The sequence below is a fragment of the Suricata suricatta genome, chromosome 13, assembly GCF_006229205.1.
Source record: "Suricata suricatta isolate VVHF042 chromosome 13, meerkat_22Aug2017_6uvM2_HiC, whole genome shotgun sequence".
Classification (NCBI taxonomy): domain Eukaryota; kingdom Metazoa; phylum Chordata; class Mammalia; order Carnivora; family Herpestidae; genus Suricata; species Suricata suricatta.
Window position 1 is genome coordinate 5,008,452 of NC_043712.1, and position 17,490 is coordinate 5,025,941.

The 17,490-nt window shown below is 49.3% G+C and overlaps 1 protein-coding gene across 2 annotated transcripts in view; it reads right to left on the reverse strand.

The window, feature by feature from the left end:
- The window catches only part of ABL1 (ABL proto-oncogene 1, non-receptor tyrosine kinase), a 141,002-nt gene extending 124,113 nt beyond the window's left edge, over positions 1-16,889 (reverse strand). For both annotated transcript variants that reach the window (XM_029919795.1, XM_029919794.1), the window contains exon 1: positions 15,446-16,889. In XM_029919795.1, coding sequence (XP_029775655.1) covers positions 15,446-15,581 — 136 coding nt within the window. In that variant the 5' untranslated portion in view covers positions 15,582-16,889. The remainder of the gene's footprint in view (positions 1-15,445) is intronic.
- Positions 16,890-17,490: the final 601 nt, after the last annotated feature.

Sequence of the window (17,490 nt, forward strand, 5' to 3'; positions counted from 1 at the left end):
CAGCCATCCCAGAGCCGGTCCCAGAGCCGGTCCCAGAGCCGGTCGTGGCGCACCGCCGTGGTGGAAATGCGCCCGGCAGCGGCGGCGGCCAGTCTGCTGGGCGGGGGCAATCCCCCCCGCCCCCGCCTGCTGCAGGTCCGATCCAGCCTTCCCCTGTACTTAAAGAGGAAGGCACCGGCTTCTCCCGAAGGGGCGCACAGCGCCCCATCGGGAGAGGCCGGCCAATACCTTTGACCTTTCTAGAGGCAGGCCTAGTCACACCCCACATGGGGGTCCTGGGCCCACTCTGATTGGTCAATATTCCAAATGTTGTGATTGGCTCCCACAACGGCCAGTATTGATGGGGGGTTGGGATTGGATCACTGTACACCTGTCATCATTTCCTGTCACTCCCCCTCCCAAAGGCATAAAAAGCCCTGCCCTGCCGTTTCGGGGCTCTCTCCACGTGGCCAGCGGGTCGGGTGGAGGCTGTGAGCCCGAGCTTAAGCTTGTAAGAAAGGCCCTTTGCTTTTGCAGGCGTGACTCGGTCTCCCTAGCAGTCTCTGGTGTTTTGGGGTGATTTTACAAACTTGGGTACAACATTTGGTGCGTTGGCCGGGAAATCCCCCTCCCTGCCCCAGAGCTCCTGGGACACTGACACGTTGGGCCTAATCGCCAAGGGCACCCAGCTTTGGGTGAGTGCATTCGTTTTTTGTTTCCTTGCAAGGTTTTTGCTTGTCTGTTTTTGTGTTTGTTTGTGTGCGCAGGCCCGTGTGCACGGGGCCTAGGCAGGGGGTGGCCGAAACAACCCCATTAGGACTTCTGTGAGCCTCAAAAGAGCCAGGTGGACATGCCACGGAAAGCTCGGGGCTGTGGGTGCCAAGAGACGTCTGCACCCACCCAAGGAGTAGGTGAGTGGGGTCTAGGACCCCACCGGGAGACCGGAGAGCCGGCTCGCCTACAGGGGGTTTCATTGGGTGCCGCGGCGAGACCCCATTAGGAACAGGGGGAGACTGGAGTAGATCTCTTCTTGCTAGGATTCTGGTGGCTCTCTGGACATCAGTGGCACAAGGGAAAGCTGGGTGCCCTTGGCTTAGCCACAGAGCCATCTTGGGTCTGTCTGTTTGCAGTGTCGTATTTCTGGGGATTCCACTGGTGGCAGCAGTGTGACCCCATTGTGTGTATTTCCCTGTGTGGTTGTCTGTGTAAGTCCTCCTCGGAAGGGAGGCAAGGTATAAGTCCTCACCGGGATGGAAGTGGAAAATGGTGGTTCCTCCCTGACTGAGGGGTTCCACGGGAGCCATCTTGCGTCTATCTGTTTGGAGTATGGTATTTCTGGGGTCTCCACTGGTGGCAGCAGTGAGACCCCTCTTGCATTTGTTTGCTGTGCGTGCATCTATTCCCTGTGCATCAGTTTGCTGTGTGTCTAAGTAGGATTTTTGACTAATTTTTGTGTTCTGTGGCTTAATCCTGTCTTTTGTGCTGTTTTATTTTGTTGGAACTCATGTCATGGGAGAGTCCGCCTCAAAGCCACTAGATCTGGTTCTGCTTCACTTCAAGGAAGTTAGGGCTCGAGCTCACAACTTATCAATGGATGTCGAAAAGGGAAAGATGACTATATGCTGCACATCTACATGGCCTATGGCCCCCTGAGGGTACTTTTCACCAAACAAAGAAGCAATAGAAGAAAGAGTTTATCAATGTATGGGGGGCCATCCGGGTCAGATTCCATACATTGTTGTCTGGAAGAACCTGGTCACTAACCCACCCATTTGGGTGAAACCTTTTCTCTCTTCAGTATCTTCTCAGGTTCTGGTGACTCGAACCCCAGAAGAAGAAAAGCCGAGACGAACCATGACCTCACCCTCAGCACCCCCCTACCCGGTTTTGCAGGAAGGAGCGGATGAGGATCTCCTCTTTCCCCCTCCACCTTACTGACCCCCTCCAACTCCCTCTGACCCTGCTCCTAATGTCCCATTGCCACCACAGCCATCTTCCTCTGCTCCATCCCCTTCCGTTGAAGGAGGCCCAGCATATGGGACCCGTAGCTGAAGGGGGACCACCCCAGACTCCACAATGTTCCCCTTGCAAGCCATGGGACCTATAGACGAGGCAGGAAACCAGCCTCATCATTATTGGCCCTTTGCCTCTTCTGACCTATATAATTGGAGATCTCAACACCACCCCCCCCCCACTCAGAAAACCCAAGGGCCTCATTGGGTTGTTAGAAACTGTACTCTTTACTCACCAACCCACTTGGGATGATTGTCAGCAATCGTTACAGGTTCTATTTACAACTGAGGAGTGAGAACGGATCCTGCTGGAAGCACGAAAATTTGTTCCTGGTCCGACAGGAGTCCCCACCATAAACCCTGCTGACATTGATGCCGGATTTCCCCTTGTCCGTCCCAATTGGGATTATAACACAGGAGAACGTAAGGAGCGCCTCAAGGTCTATCGCCAGGCTCTATTGGCAGGTCTCAAAGCGGCTGCTAAGAGGCCCACCAATCTGACCAGGGTGTATGATATAAGGCAGGAGGCAGATGAAAGCCCCGCCCCTTTTCTAGAGCGGGTGATGGAAGCCTTCAGGCAGTTCACCCCGTTCGATCCAGAGCACGCAGATCATAAGTCAACTGTGGTAATGGCTTTCATTAACCAGGCTGCGCCCGACATTAAGAGAAAGCTACAAAAAGTCGAGTGCCTCGGAGAAAAGACTCTCCGAGATCTAGTAGAGACAGCAGAAAGAGTGTACAATAACAGGGACAGTGCTGAGGAAAAACAAGTAAAGGCAGAAAAAAGACAAAATAGACATTGAGCTAGAGTGTTGCTGGTCTTGACTGCAAACCCAGAGGACCGCCACCACCAATTAAAGAAAATTGCTGGGAGAAGAGGACAAGAAAGAGACCCAGAGCGCCACAAGACACCAATAGGTAAGAATCAATGCGCCTATTGTAAGGAGGAAGGACACTGGCTCAGAGACTGCCCTAGGAGAAAAAACACACCTAAAGTGTTATTCGCTGGGGAAGATAGTGATTAGGGAGGACGGGGTTCGGAACCCCTCCCTGAACCCAGGGTATCTCTCAAGGTGGAGAGGAAATCAACTAACCTCTTGATGGACACTGGGGCTCAACACTCGGTATTATTAGAGGCCAAGGGGCCTGCCTCAAGTAAGCAAGCTTGGGTCCAGGTTGCCACCGGGACCGAACAGTATTCACGGACTATCCCAGACTGTCCTTACCCCCTGCTGGGGAGAGACCTTTTATCAAAAATGAGGGCTCAGATTCACTTTGGCCTGCAAGGAGCCCCTAACTCCTGGTGCCCACAATGACTGGTGGCTCCAGAAATACCCACAAGCCTGGGTGTTTTAAGGGCCTGCAAGTCTGCCTGGAACCCTCCTTTGCTCCCTATTAAGAAGCCTGGTACTAATGACTGCTTTTGAGTGGCGTGATCCTGACATTGGCATTCACGGGCAGCTGACTTGGACTCAACTTCCTCAGGGGTTTAAAAACTCCCCTACCATCTTCCATGAGGCACTGCATAAAGACTTGGGTGCGTACCGGAGGGAAAACCCAGATGTTATGTTGGTGATCTTCTGATTGCAGCCACCCCTGAAGAAAGCTGCCTTCAGGGAACTATTCCTGATGTTGGGCAAGTTGGGATACAGAGCCTCTGCTAAAAAGGCTCAAATTGTAAGCCCCAAGTTACTTATTTGGGATACATCCTCAAGGATAGACATAGATGGTTGTCTCCAGCCAGAAAGGTCACCATCCTCCACATACCCCCACCTAAAACCCCCACACAAATGAGAGAGTTCTTGGGGTTGGCGGGGTTTGCAGAAAATTGCTAAGCCCTTGTATGAACTGACCAAAGACAAGAGTGAGTTTCAATGGACCCCTGAACATCAACAAGCATTTGAAACTCTAAAAACAGCTCTCTTGTCAGCACCAGCGCTGGGGCTTCCTGACATTACTAAGCCTTTCCACCTGTTTGTGGATGAAAGTAAAAGGGTGGCCAAGGGTGTGCTGACCCAGATGCTAGTACCCTGGAAAAGACTAGTGGCCTACTTGTCCAAACGCTTGGACACAATAGTTGCCGGATGGCCCCCCTGTTTAAGGACTGTGGCTGCACTGGCATCTTTAGTTAAGGACGTGGATAGATACTTTCTCAGGGTGGACTAAGGCCTCTCCTACCAAGAACAAGACAGCTACTATTGTGGAAAAGAAATTACTGGAAGAGATCCTGCCAAGGTATGGTTTTCCTTAGTTTATAGGGCCAGATAATGGACCAGTGTTCATGTCTAGGGTAAGTCAGGGAATAGCACAATTCATTGGGCAGATTGGAAATTACATTGTGCATATAGACCCCAAAGTTCAGGACAAGTAGAAAGAAGGAATAGAACTCTAAAAGAGACCTTAACTAAATTGACCTTAGAGACTGGCGGAGACTGGGTAGCCCTCCTTCCCTTCGCCCTGTATCGAGTGCAAAACTCTCCCTACCAAATGGGTATAACTCACTTTGAAATCATAGTTTTGTCACTCTTGTTGTGTTTGCTTACCCAGATTAAGAAATCTGTGATATTCAGGAATGTTATAAAGTATTCGTTTGTAATCTAGAGCATTTATGTTTTCTCTCTACTCAAACCATCTAAAATTCAAAAACACAGTGAGTATTCCACCAATACATTAGTCTTGATTTGGCTATCTCAGATAAAGGAGGTTTTTTAGAGAGAAAAACTCAATGCACTACTGTGAATGTAACTCTAGTTCTGTTGTCTTTGAATATTTGTTGTTGGATCTCAGGCTTGTTAGTCTGTGAGGATGATATTTAAAATAGGAGTCACGCCTTTTCAAGAGACTTAAATGTGGACTTCACAGATAAACAAGAAGTTCAGCCCCTATTAAAGTTTCAGGCATCACCCTGGAGTTAAGGCCAGCTCTGAAGAACCCTCAACTTGGTGAGGTGATCCAGATCCAGATGATCAGCTTGAACTAATCCTCAAAAAGACTCTGACTCCGGAGATCTCCAGCCCTGCTCCAGCCACACCCCGGAAGCTGGCTGGTCTAGCACAGCAGAAGCCTGAGGAATCACTGGTCCAATTTCAACATTTGGCTAATAAGTTCATAGCATTTGTCAAAGAGCATGTAAATGGTAACATAGTTGACCCAGGATTGGGTCAAGTTACAAGGAAGAGGGGGGAATGTAAGGACGCAGGTCCAATCCAGCCTTTCCCACCAGGCCTTCCCAGCCATCCCAGAGCCAGTCGCCGATGGGGGGAGGGGCGGCGGTCCTCCGCCCACCGCAGGTCCGATCCAGCTTAAAGGGGAAGGCACCAGCTTCTCCTGAAGGGGTGCACATTAAGGAGGGACAACTCCTGCGGCGCCCAATCGGGAGAGGCCGGCTGATACCTTTGACCTTTCTAGAGGCGGGCCTAGTCACGCCCCATGTGGAGCGTCCTGGGCCCACTCTGATTGGTCAGTGCTCCGGATGGTGTGACTGGCTCCCACAACTGCCAGTATTGATGGGGGGGGGGGTAGGGATTGGATCACTGTACACCTGTCGTCATTTCCTGTCACTCCCCCTCCCAAAGGCATAAAAGGCCCTGCCCTGCCTTTGTTCAGGGCTCTCTCCACGTGGCCAGTGGGTCAGGTGGAGACTGTGAGGCCGAGCTTAAGCTTGTAATGAAGGCCCTTTGCTTTTGCAGGTGTGACTCGGTCTCCCTAGCAGTCTCTGGTGTTTGTTTTGGGGTGATTTTACAAACTTGGGTATAACAATACCAGCTCAGAAATGAGAATCTTCAGATTAACAATGGAAAAGTGCAGAAAGGTTCTTCATCTTGAAGACAGATCAACAGCAATTATCAGACAACAAGAAAGACTGGGGGTGGGGGGGAACCTAAGCATTTAACTCAAGAAGCTAGAAAAACAAAGTAACAACAGAGACAAAAAAAAGAAATAGTGTCGGTGACCCAACCAAGGTTCAAATACATGAAACAAACTGGCGCATTTGCGGTGACATTCCCATCCCAAATGCCGCACGCTTGTGCCTCTTCTTTTTCTTCATCGATCTTGCTAAAAGATTTGCCTATTTTACAGGTTTTTTTCCACATCAGCTCTTGGTTTTATTGACATTTCCATTTGTTTTACGTAGGTATGTACAATGTATGTATGTCTTAGAGAAAGAGAGCACACAAGCGAGGCAGAAGGGCAGAGAGAGAGAGAGAGAGAGAGAGAGAGAGAGAGAGAATCCCAAGCAGGCTCCACACTGAGCACAGAGCCTGACTTGGGGCTTAACCCCACGACCCCAGAACCAAAATCAAGAGTTGGATGCTTGGAGCACCTGAGTGGCTCAGTGGGTTAAGCATCCAACTCCAGTTCAGGTCATGATTCCACAGTTCATGGGTTCAAGCCTGGCGTCAGGCTCTGTGCTGACAGCGTGGAGCCTGGAGCCTGCTTCAGATTCTGTGTCTCCCTCTCTCTGCCCATCCCCTGCTCTCTCTCTCTCAAAAATAAACATTAAAAAAAGAGTTTGGATGCTCAACCTACTGGGCCCCCCAGACACCCCGACATTTCCGTTTCTGGATTTGTTTTCATTGTTAGTGCCCTCTTACTGTGGCACTGTGCATTACTAGGGTTTTCTAGCTTCTTGGGTTAAACCTTAGGTGCCCCCAGCCCTTGTTTTCTAATAATTGCTCTTAAGGCCAAAAAACACAATAGAATTGAAAGGGGGAGGCGATCTATCATTACAGCTGCTCATTTTTAATACCCCCCTCTCAGTGGAAGAAGAGACCACACAGAAACTCAGCAAAGGTACAGATTAAATAGGCAAAGAGTAAGGATGTGGAAGATTTTTAAACACTATCAACCAACTTGATCTAAGTCACATTTACAGAAAATTATAGCTGCAGGATATAGTGCCTTTCCAGTACAAATGGAACGAACATTCAGTAAAATAGGTCATATGTGGGGCCAGAAAATTAGTCCTAGGAAATGTCAGAAGACTGACATTTACAGAAGATATGCTCTGGCCGCTATGGAATTAAGTTAGAAATCAATAACCTACCTACACTCCCCAAATGTTTGGGAATTAAACACCTCATTACAATACACCAGGGGCACCTGACCGGCTCAGTCAGTAGAGCATGTGACTCTTGACCTCAGGATCATGAGTTCAAGACCTACGTTGGGCACGAAGCTTACTTTAAAAAAACAGTAGTAATACAATTAAAAGGCACATCAGAATTTGTGTTCAAGAAGGAGGTGGGACCCGAGCGGAGTTTTGGAAGGCAGCAGGCTGTGAACACACACGAGAGTCCTGTCAGTAGGGGCATGGCCACCAGAGGCGAGGAGGCAAGCGACGGTGGAATGTGCTCAACAGAGGCCTTCAGGGAGCACCTCCTTTTCCGGAAGCTCATCTTCTCAACAGCAATTTTAACCTTCTCCCCCTAGATCCAGACGGAATGCTTGGCGCACTCCTGTGGGCAGAATTCCCAGCGCAAGCATATTAACTCATCTCGATGCCCCCCACTCAAAAACGCACAGTTTGCGATGCGCCTCACAGGGCGGCAGCTCTGCCACACGCTTTCTCCACCTCCGATTATTTCCTTTGACGGAATGCTTCGTTTAAAGAAGGGAAAGATTCCTTTTGATCATTCTTGTTCATCTTCCTTAATCCCACAACTGAAATTCCTGTTTTCTTCTGTATCATAAGCATATTTCTTTTTTTAAGATTTTAAAAAATATTTTTTATTTATTTTGAGAGAGACAGAGAGAGCAGGCAAGTGGGAAAGGGGCAGAGAAGGAGGGAGAGACAGAATCTCTTTGCTGTTAGCACAAAGCCCAGGGCAGGGCTCGATTCCAGCAACTGAGAGATCAGGATCTGAACCACGGTCAGGAGTCAGATGCTCACCTGACTGAGCCGCCCAGGTGCCCCTAAGCATAGTTCTCAAAATGGGCGATAAGGTTTCATGAGGAGTAAGGCGGCCACACAAAATGTATTCACCAACAGGAAATCACAGGGAGCCTTAAAAAAAGTACATATACACAGTTTCGCATTTTCACAGTTCACAACTCAATCCCTAACATAAGTACATAAATATAACTTTCCACATGACCTCTTTTTAAGAATCACACTCATTCAACTTCAATACTTGTAGATTCCATAGGTGCACAGTCTCCTACCTGCTGATGTGTACGGACACTTAGTACAATTTACGAGTAATGGGAGTTAGTGCTGATCTCCTGTTACCTTCAATAAAGTTTTATTGGAGAACTGAACAATAGGGTTTTTTTTTTAAGTTTATTTATCCTGAGAGAGCGTGCATGCATGTATGCATGTGCAAGCAGGGGAGTAGTGGGCGGGGGGAGGGGGGAGGGAGGGGATCCCAAGCAGGGCCACGCTGTCAGCGCAGAGCCCAACGCAGGGGCTTGACACCACAAACCACAGATCACGACCTGAGCCGAAATCAAGAGTCAGACACTTAACAGACTGAGCCACCCAGGCACCCCAATAACTGTAAAGTAGTGTTTGTTTATAAATTTCTTTAATGTTTATTTATTTTTGAGAGAGAGAAACAGAGTGTAAAAGAGGGAGGAGCAGAGAGAGAGGGAGACACAGAACCTGAAGCAGGCTCCAGGCTCTGGACTGTCTGCACAGATCCCGACAGGGGCTCGAGCCCACGAACGTGAGATCAGACCTGAGCCGAAGTCAGACGCTTAGCTGACCTAGCCACCCAGGTGCCCCTGTAAAATAGTTTTGAAGTGAGAGTGGGGCGCCTGGGTGGCTCAGTCGGTTAAGCGTCCGGCTTCAGCTCAGGTCATGATCTCATGGTCCGTGGGTTCAAGCCTGTGTCAGGCTCTGTGCTGACAGCTCAGAGCCTGGAGCCTGCTTCAGATTCTGTGTCTCCCTCCCTCTCTGATCCTCCCCTGCTCGTACTGTCTCTCTCTGTCTCTCAAAAATAAATAAAAAACATTTAAAAAAAAGTGATAGTAAACAATTTCTTAAAACCAGTTTTCAGGTAAGCTCAGAAAAAAAACATGTAGCATCACCTAATTGAGTAATACCCTGCGGGGGCATAGATGTACTAACTTACAATTAGAAAATCCATAAATAATTTATTTAAAAATAAACCTTCATTTTTTTTACTTTTAACGTTTATTTACTATTGAGAAACACAGAGAGAGCATGAACAGGGGAGGGTCAGAGAGAGGGGGAGACACAGAATCCAAAGCAGGCTCCAGACTCTGAGCTGTCAGCACTGAGTCCTACACGGGCCTCGAACACAAACCGTGAGATTATGACCTGAGCCAAAGTCAGACACTTAACAACTGAGCCACCCAGGTGCCCCAAAACATCAATTTTTTTAAAGCATTCACTAGTGTTGTAGGCAAGTTATGGGCAAGTAATAAATTGTATCATGTATGTTGAATGTATCATAGATAAGCTGCTATATAACGATCACCACTTCAGATAGCTGTGAAATTAGGTGATTAACTAGTTGTTACTTAACCTTCTAATTTCTGTATAAGTCTAATTACATGAAACAGAAGTTGGTGTTTTGATTTTTTACTTTGCTTTTCTGTTTGGAGTATTATCATAACTACTGTACTGTAAATCATGGAAAATAATTGCATATGTTACAAAAAATAAATTGTGTTATATTCAAAAAATTTTTTTAAATTTAAAAAAAACCATTTCAATGAAAAAAAAAAAGAATTCACCAGTAAAGCATTCACTAGTAAAGTATTACAAAACTTATTTTTCCTTTTACTTGTGTTTTTAAGTAAACTCTGCCCCAAGCATGGGGCTCAAACTCACAGCCCTGAGATCAAGAATTGCATGTCGGCCAGGCTCCGCAATCAAACTTTTAAAATTGAAACGGAGTTTTTATATTTAAAACATTGGGGGCACTCGGGTGGCTCAGTCAGGTAAGCCTCCAATTCTTGATTTTGGCTCAGGTCATGACCCCCTCATTCATGAGATCGGGCTCCAAGCTGACAGCAAAGAGCCCGCTTGGGATTCCCTTTCTCCCACCCCTGTCCCCCCCCACCCCACCCGCCCCGTTCATGCGCTCGCTCGCTCTCTACTAAACTATAAAGGTTTTTTTTGTAAATAAAAAAATAAAACACTTGTTACCAAGAACAGGAAAAATTAAGTGCAAATTTTTTTTTAACCTGCAACTTTTTCATTTAAGGGGAAAAAAATAGTCCTCAGAGAAACAGGATTTAAAATTTTCAAATGCAGGGAGCTTATGTGACTCAGTCAGTTAAGCATCCGACTTCAGCTCAGGTCACGATCTCACAGTTCGTGAGTTCGAGCCCAGCGTCAGGCTCTGTGCTGAGAGCTTGGAGCCTGGAGCTGCTTCATTTCTCAATCTCCTCCCCCACCCCCCAGCTTGCACACTCTTTCTCAAAAATAAACAAACAACAAAGTAAAACTTAAGAATGAGTTAAAATCATTCCCATGCAAAATTTCAATGTCACCACCCTTCAAAAAAGAATCAAACTAATCCTACATAAAAACGTGAAGTCCTAATTTCATAAACCACTGAATGTCGCCTTACACGTTTGGAAGGTTCGGAAGGTTCGTACTTGGCAGATTTCCCCCTTGGGTCTGTCATTATTCTCACAGCTTGACAGGCACCTATGACCTGGTAGCTCCCTTGTCCCCTCTCCAGCCCAGACTGCTTCCCTGAATTCAAGCTTGCAGACTCAACTGCGTATGTGACACATCCACCCGGATGCCCAATAACAGGCATCACAAACGCAACGTGCCCAGAACAAAGGTTCCGGATCTTCATTACCCACAACACACCTCCCACCACCATCTGTCTTGCAGTGAAAGGCGACTCCATTTTTCCGGTTACTCAGTCCAAACACCTTGGAGTCGCCCTTGACTTCTCTCACATCCAAATCCCCCGTCTCAGGTCCAATCCAACAGCAAATCCAGGCAGCTGCGCCTGCCGATATTCACGGAACCTGACCTTCACCACTGCCGCCACCCTGGTCCAAGCCATGACCATCCCCATCCAGATTAGGGCAGCCAACCCCTAAGTGTAATCCCGGGGACATTTTAATAAAATATAAATCGGGTCCTGTTACTCCTCAGAATTCTCCAAAGGCTTCCTAAACCACACAAGTGAAAAGTCGGAAGTCTTTGGTCAACAAGGCCACGTTCTGCTCCAGCCATTCTCTCCCCACCCCCACTTTCTCTCTGTGGGCTTCCCCTCCACTAGGCTAAACAAGCGCTGCCTCAGGGCCTTTGCACCCATTCCCCCATTATTTCCAAGGCTTGTTCCTCACTTCCGCCCTTCCCCTTTGCCTTAGGGTCTTTATTCAAATGTCACCTTCTCAGGGAGGCCACCCTAACTAAAATCATACCGCCCATGATTCCCTACCCTCTTTTCTATGTTATTTTTCTCTCCAGCACCTACTACCACCTAACATACTGGACCCTTTACTTACCTAGCTGATTTACGGTCTGTCTCCTCCTACTAGAATGTAAATCCCAGGAGGGCAGGGGTGTTTTTTTGTCTGCTAATGTATCACCAATGACTGAAACATGCCCTGATTCATCATGTGCTCAATAAATATTTGTTGAAGAAAGAAGGGAACACTAAGGAAAAGATTTGGTCTACTAGTGAGTGCTTTCACTTCTCTAACTCTCCCCAAACTGAGTTTCCTGTCGTCCAGCCACCGAAATCTGGAAGGGACATATGGTGCATGAATACTATGGCTTCCTTTTTTATTTTCCCTGCGCATGACTAGACCTTCTGACCCTGAATGATCCGGGCAAAAAACTGCCATCTGCCCTCTCCTTCCAGATTCACCCTTGCTGAGCCCCCACAGCAGCATTCTTGGCTTCCAGATTCGTGTCTGATCCAACACCATATGTCGTGACTGCAAAGTGTTTTTATTTTTTTTAATTTTTAATATTTATTTTTGAGACAGAAAGACAGCATGCAAGCAAGGAGGGGAGGCAGAGAAAGAGAGAGAGAATTCAAAGCAGGCTCCAGACTCCGAGCTCTCAGCACAGAGCCCGATGCGGGGCTCGAACCCAGGAACCTGAGCCGAAGTTGGACACTTAACCAATGGAGCCACCCAGGTGTCCCTTGACTGCAAGTTTTTTGATCCAATCTATATGTATATTAACCAACTCTCGAAAGATCACCCTCTGAAGGACCGAGAACAATCTGTAACACAGAATAAGACTGTGTTCCCCTAGAAAAAGATACCCAAGGTCCAGAGAAATTGATTTGTCTTCAGTCATACGTGACTTAGGCAAATTCTTTCTTAAAAAGCTACTGCAAAGGAGGGAAATTTGGTCAGGCTGCCATCGTTTCAGTTTTCACACCTTTTTATGCCCTGCATTAGAAAATCACAAACTAGTCACGGAAGGACAGCACAAAGGCAGAGGAAAAAGTCCACGTTTTCTCCGATTCCGCCTAAGTCCCAATTCCCAAACCGCGCCGACTCCTGTCCCGACGGCTTCTTTCCTCTACCCCCATAGGATGCCTCTCGGGGCCCGTATTTCCCAGCACGCCCGCAACACACAGCGCACGTGCCTTCGAGGGAGACCCTTCACAGCCAAACTTGTGTTTATCTCGAGACCTCTTCACGCTCCTGAAAATTACTGAGGACCCCAACGGGCTTTTGTTTGTACAGATTATCTCACCAATGTTCAACCACGTCAGACACTTAAGCTGAAATTCTAAAATTCATTCACTTAAGAACATTTGTATTCCTGGAAAATAACTGTGTGCCACCAAAAAAGTAGCCCTTTTGGGTCACTGTAGATATTCTTCTTTGAAGCGACACCAAAGTGCCATTAAGTGGTAGTTTCTTAAAGGTTAGACGTGATGAGCAATCTAAAAGTGCATCAGAGAACTTCTGTAACATTAAAACGCATTGGTCCACTTGCACCCTGGATGGATTTTCCACCTGTGCGTGATTTTAGACGACGTAGTGATCCCTAAGAAAATATGGGTTCCCTGAATTATGGAGATTTTCCGAATAACACATTTCATTATAAGACATCAAAACGCCACACCTGTAAGTATCACCACCGATCCCTACATCACGGTAGCAGAGACAAGTTTTAAAAATCCTGATCTTTATTGGAAAGCTGAAAATTGATCACTGGCAGCATCTACTGCCAGTTGTTTTCCTTGAAAGACTCCTTCATCCTTGTTTTGAGCCTGAATAACGGTGGTTTGTCGGTGGCAGTTCGAGTAAAAACGGCAGTCCTTGAAAAAAGTAGCTAGTTCAGTGTGCAGCTCAAACAACTGCCCATCTGCTTTTCCTGGAGCCCTAACCATCATACCTCAGCACACAGCTGAACCTGTGCACTTCTCACCTCACCCTACAGACTACTGAAAAAACTATATACACGGCGGGGGCGGGGGTGGGGCAACAGTTAACAAACTTAATCTTTTCTGTGGCCTCATCAAGAACATTCAAGTGAAAAACAAATGTTTATTTTATTGTACCGTATTTACCATGAGTGGGCATGCAGGGTACAAGGGCTTCTAGTATAGTTAGGTGTGACAGCTTTGATTCACGCTCAGGAGCCTGCGTGGCTTTTGCACCAGTAGTGCAAAGAGTGCAAACAGCATCTGAGTGTGGCATTAACACGAAAACAGTTTTAACCTCTCCACCCTCTCTGAAAGGGAACAGGGACACCTAGGGGACCATGATGTTCTGCACCAAGACAGTTTCCTAGAAGTGAGATCACTGGGTTATTGATACATACATCTTAAACTCGAAGTCTGACCAAAGCTCTCCGAAGTCTGTCCCAATTTCATTATCCAAGGCTGCATGATCATCACTAGTTAAAAATGTATATAATTCAGGGGCGCCTCGGGGGCTCACTCAGTTAAACATCTGACTTGGGCTCGGGTCTTGACCTCGCAGTTGGTGAGTTCGACCTTGAGTCAGACTCTGTGCTGACAGCTCAGAGCCTGGAACCTGCGTTGGATTCTGTGTCTCCCTCTCTCTCTGCCCCTCCTCTGCTCACACTCTCTCAAAAGTAAATAATGTTAAAAAAATTTTTTTTCAATGTAAATAATTCACTTTATAAACCCTGAATTGGGGAAGCACCAGAATGTAACAAATTTCAAGATCCGCAGGTCTAAAACCAGTGCTAAAATGTAACTAACATTTCAAGAAAACTACAATGTGAGCACCCAAATTATATAGATGAGGTAAATATTTGTCAGAAGGTAAAACATCAACGGTCAAGTGCAAGTTCAAGGAACAGAGCCCTGTGTTGACTGCGGTCACCCATTGTTCAAAGGCATCGGAGACTGAATTTCAAAGGAGATGCCCTCACACTTGGCTCCTAGGGTGGGTGGGATCGATACCTCAATGTAAAGTACGCAGTCCAAAAACCGTCAGGCTACAACGCTACCGACAGGACCCTAATTGATTGGCTCCCGGCCGGCCTGTTACAGACGTGAGTCTAAGCTGACTGTTCGATTTTAAAACTTCACACAGGACTCCTGGAAACATACAGCGTGATACAGACGGTCTGCAATCAAATGCCAACCATGTTCATAAAAATGTCACAGCCACCTTCCCTTGCCCCCACATGTCATCCGAAACGGACGAGAGAGGAAGGTAAGAGCCCCATCCCTGGGGGGACGAGGACTCCTGGGTAAGGTCAGGTAACTGGAAGCCGGCTTTCCTCGATGCACAAAGGGTGCTGCTTCCCGCTCAGTGCTCCCCACGGAGCTCCCTAGTGGGCAGTTCCAAGTCCTACGGAGGACTGGAAAGGCCAAGGGGGTCAATGTCAACTAGGATCTATAGTTCTTAACCTTTTGGGATTTGGGGAGACACGGGCCACTCTGAGGATACGATAAAAGCCCACCATGGCTAAAGCACTGAAGGACCCTCGGGTGGAGGGACCCTCGGGTGGAGGGACCCTCGTGGGTTTGGACCCCGATTCGGGCTCTGTGCTGACAGCTCAGAGCCTGGAACCTGCTTCGGATTCTGTCTCCTTTCTCTCTCTGCCCCTCCCCCGCTCACTCTCTGTCTGTCTCTCAAAATACAATAAAGACAGTGAAAAAATTTTTTTAAAAAGAGGACCCTCGGGTAGAAGGACGCTCGGGTAGAGCCGTGCCGTAGGTTGCAGCAGGATCGTGGACTATGATCCTGAGAAACGACTTAAGTCCAATCTCCCCAGGAAACTGGAAGAGTAAAATGGCTTATCTAAGGTCAACAGTGAGCTCGAAGGGGAGTTAGGCGAGAAATGAACAACTCAGAGAGGTTCTGAAATACAGCCATACAGAGGCCCCACGTGACTTCTGATACAGAGCAGGTTCCACCGCAAAGAAAGAAAAACTGCCGTAACCGAAGTTTTAGGTAGCGCTGGTAGGAACGCGCACAGGCGCTCTTGTTCAAAAAGGGCCTTATGCGTTCCCCAGCTGAGCTCCCAAGGAAGAACAGGGCCGGAAAGCCTGAAACGCACTCACCATGCTCCACAAAAACATTGCAGTGTGGACCCCCGTGCCTCGATGACTCCTTCTTCCCTGCTCCTTTGATAAAGTGCAGGGCTGGCAGACTTGGCCTTCTCTGGTCCCCAAGCACTTTTCCAGGCTGCTGCCCCATAAAGTAATGCGAGGCACCCCTTTCCAGAAGAGGGTTCAAGGTCTTCCAGAACGGTCAGTGGGCTTGGGAGGAAAACAGTATACACATGGGATTTCACATTCACCGAATTTCCGCAAGTCAGTAATTGAGGTCGGTCACAAAAAGACGTCTTCCGGGACCAAAGGAAGCACAGCTTTTAGTGAACACGTGTAAACAGGAGTTCCGATTTTTTTCCTGCAGTTGATCAATCTCAAGTCCCGCGATTGCAGTGCTACCCAAGCGTTTCTTGAGTTTAAGCGTCTTTTACTGGCTTTGTAAGTATTCACAGGGATGCTGTAAAAGGGTCAGTAACACTAAAGTCATCTCGATTCCCACACGTAAAGGAAACGTTGGTCACCTCTGGAGGCTCCTCCAGAGCTTTTCCTGTGGAAGTCACCCACCCCCCTATCTTAGGTTCTTCGTCTTCCGACAAATTTCCTGCCAAACTAGCGGCCGCTCCTGCGTCTCGATCTGCCCTGCGCTCCGGAAAGGGACGCGGGTCCCCCGACTTCACGAGGGCTTGCCCTCGCCTCTGATGAGAAAGGAATGCATTGCCAGCAACTTTTAAGTCCGCTTTTTAAAAGGCCTGTGAAACCAGTCCAGGCTCTTCCTCTGCATTAAAGTTTTTGTTTGGGCTGGGACTAAAGGGACCGTAGGTGACATTGGAAGAAGTCAAGGCATTGGAGGCTCCCGGGAGCGACCTGGGGGGAGGAAGGGGAGGCCGCTTGACAGCAGAGAGGGGATATGAATGGGGGGTTCCGAGGCCACACTTGGGGCCGGGAGCGGGAGCAAGGGGCGGCTCGGGGGTAGAGGGGAGGCGGCCGGGGCGGGGCACGGGCGGCTTACTCGGGGGCGTCGCTCCTCCACGCCTCAGGAAACGGGGTGTCCCAGGTCTGGGGGAAACAGAGACCACCCCCAGTGTCCCAGAGCCAGGGCAGGGCCGGACGGGACAGAGGACTCTCGCGGCCCCGAAGGCGGAAGGCGGAAGGCGGGCGGAGGGGGGAGGAGGCCCGACCGCCTCAGCTGCCCCAAGCCCAGGGGTCTCTGTCCGAGACACCCCCTCCCCCGGCTCCGGACGTTGTTACGGCCGCCGCCGCCGCCAGGCAGTCACATTCCCGGAACTCCGCCGCGGGACCCAACCTCCCCACCCCCCGCAGGTGGGGGCCGTGGACAACGGAGGGGCTCCTCAGCCGCAGGACCCGGGGACCGGCTCCGGCTCCAGCGCTGCTCAGGGACGGACACCGACCCCCGCGGCCGCCATGATGGCTTAGGAGCAGCTCCACAACGAGGCCAGGCCCCGCCCCTGACCCCGCCCCCGCCGACGTCCGGCGCGCGCCTCGCGGGGACCCGGGCCCTCCCAGCGCCGCTCTCGGGGACGCCGCCGTGCCCTCTGCCTCTGGTCTTCCGGCCCGCCAGAATTCGGCCCTACACGACCTTTTAAATGTGGTTTTTCCGAGAGCAAGGTGAGCGGCAAGGAAGCCCCGCCTCCTCTGTACCGCCATTGGCCCCTGAGAATCCGGGTCAGGTCCCTCTCCTGCGTCCCATTGGCCAGCGAGGGCAGTAGGCTAGATGTCCCAGCCAACCCCAATCGGCGCAGGCCGCAGGGCATGCCGGGGGCTGTAGTCCCGCGGCGCCCGCCCCCGTCCGCGCGCACCCGAGACTTCTTGCCCTCTGCTCCCGGCTCCTGAGCTTCGGTCCCGCCCTCCTGGGGGCCGGTGGACTCTCGCCGGCCCCGCGTTGGGCTGGCCAATGTCTCTCCTGCGCGGGTAGTAAGATCGGCGAGGAGCCAAAGCAAGGAGAAAACTGCGGCTTGGATTCTCGCAGAACCGGAGTTGGATTATTTCCTTAAGCCTCTTGAGGGAAGAAAATTTGGCCCGCTCCTGGAAACCAC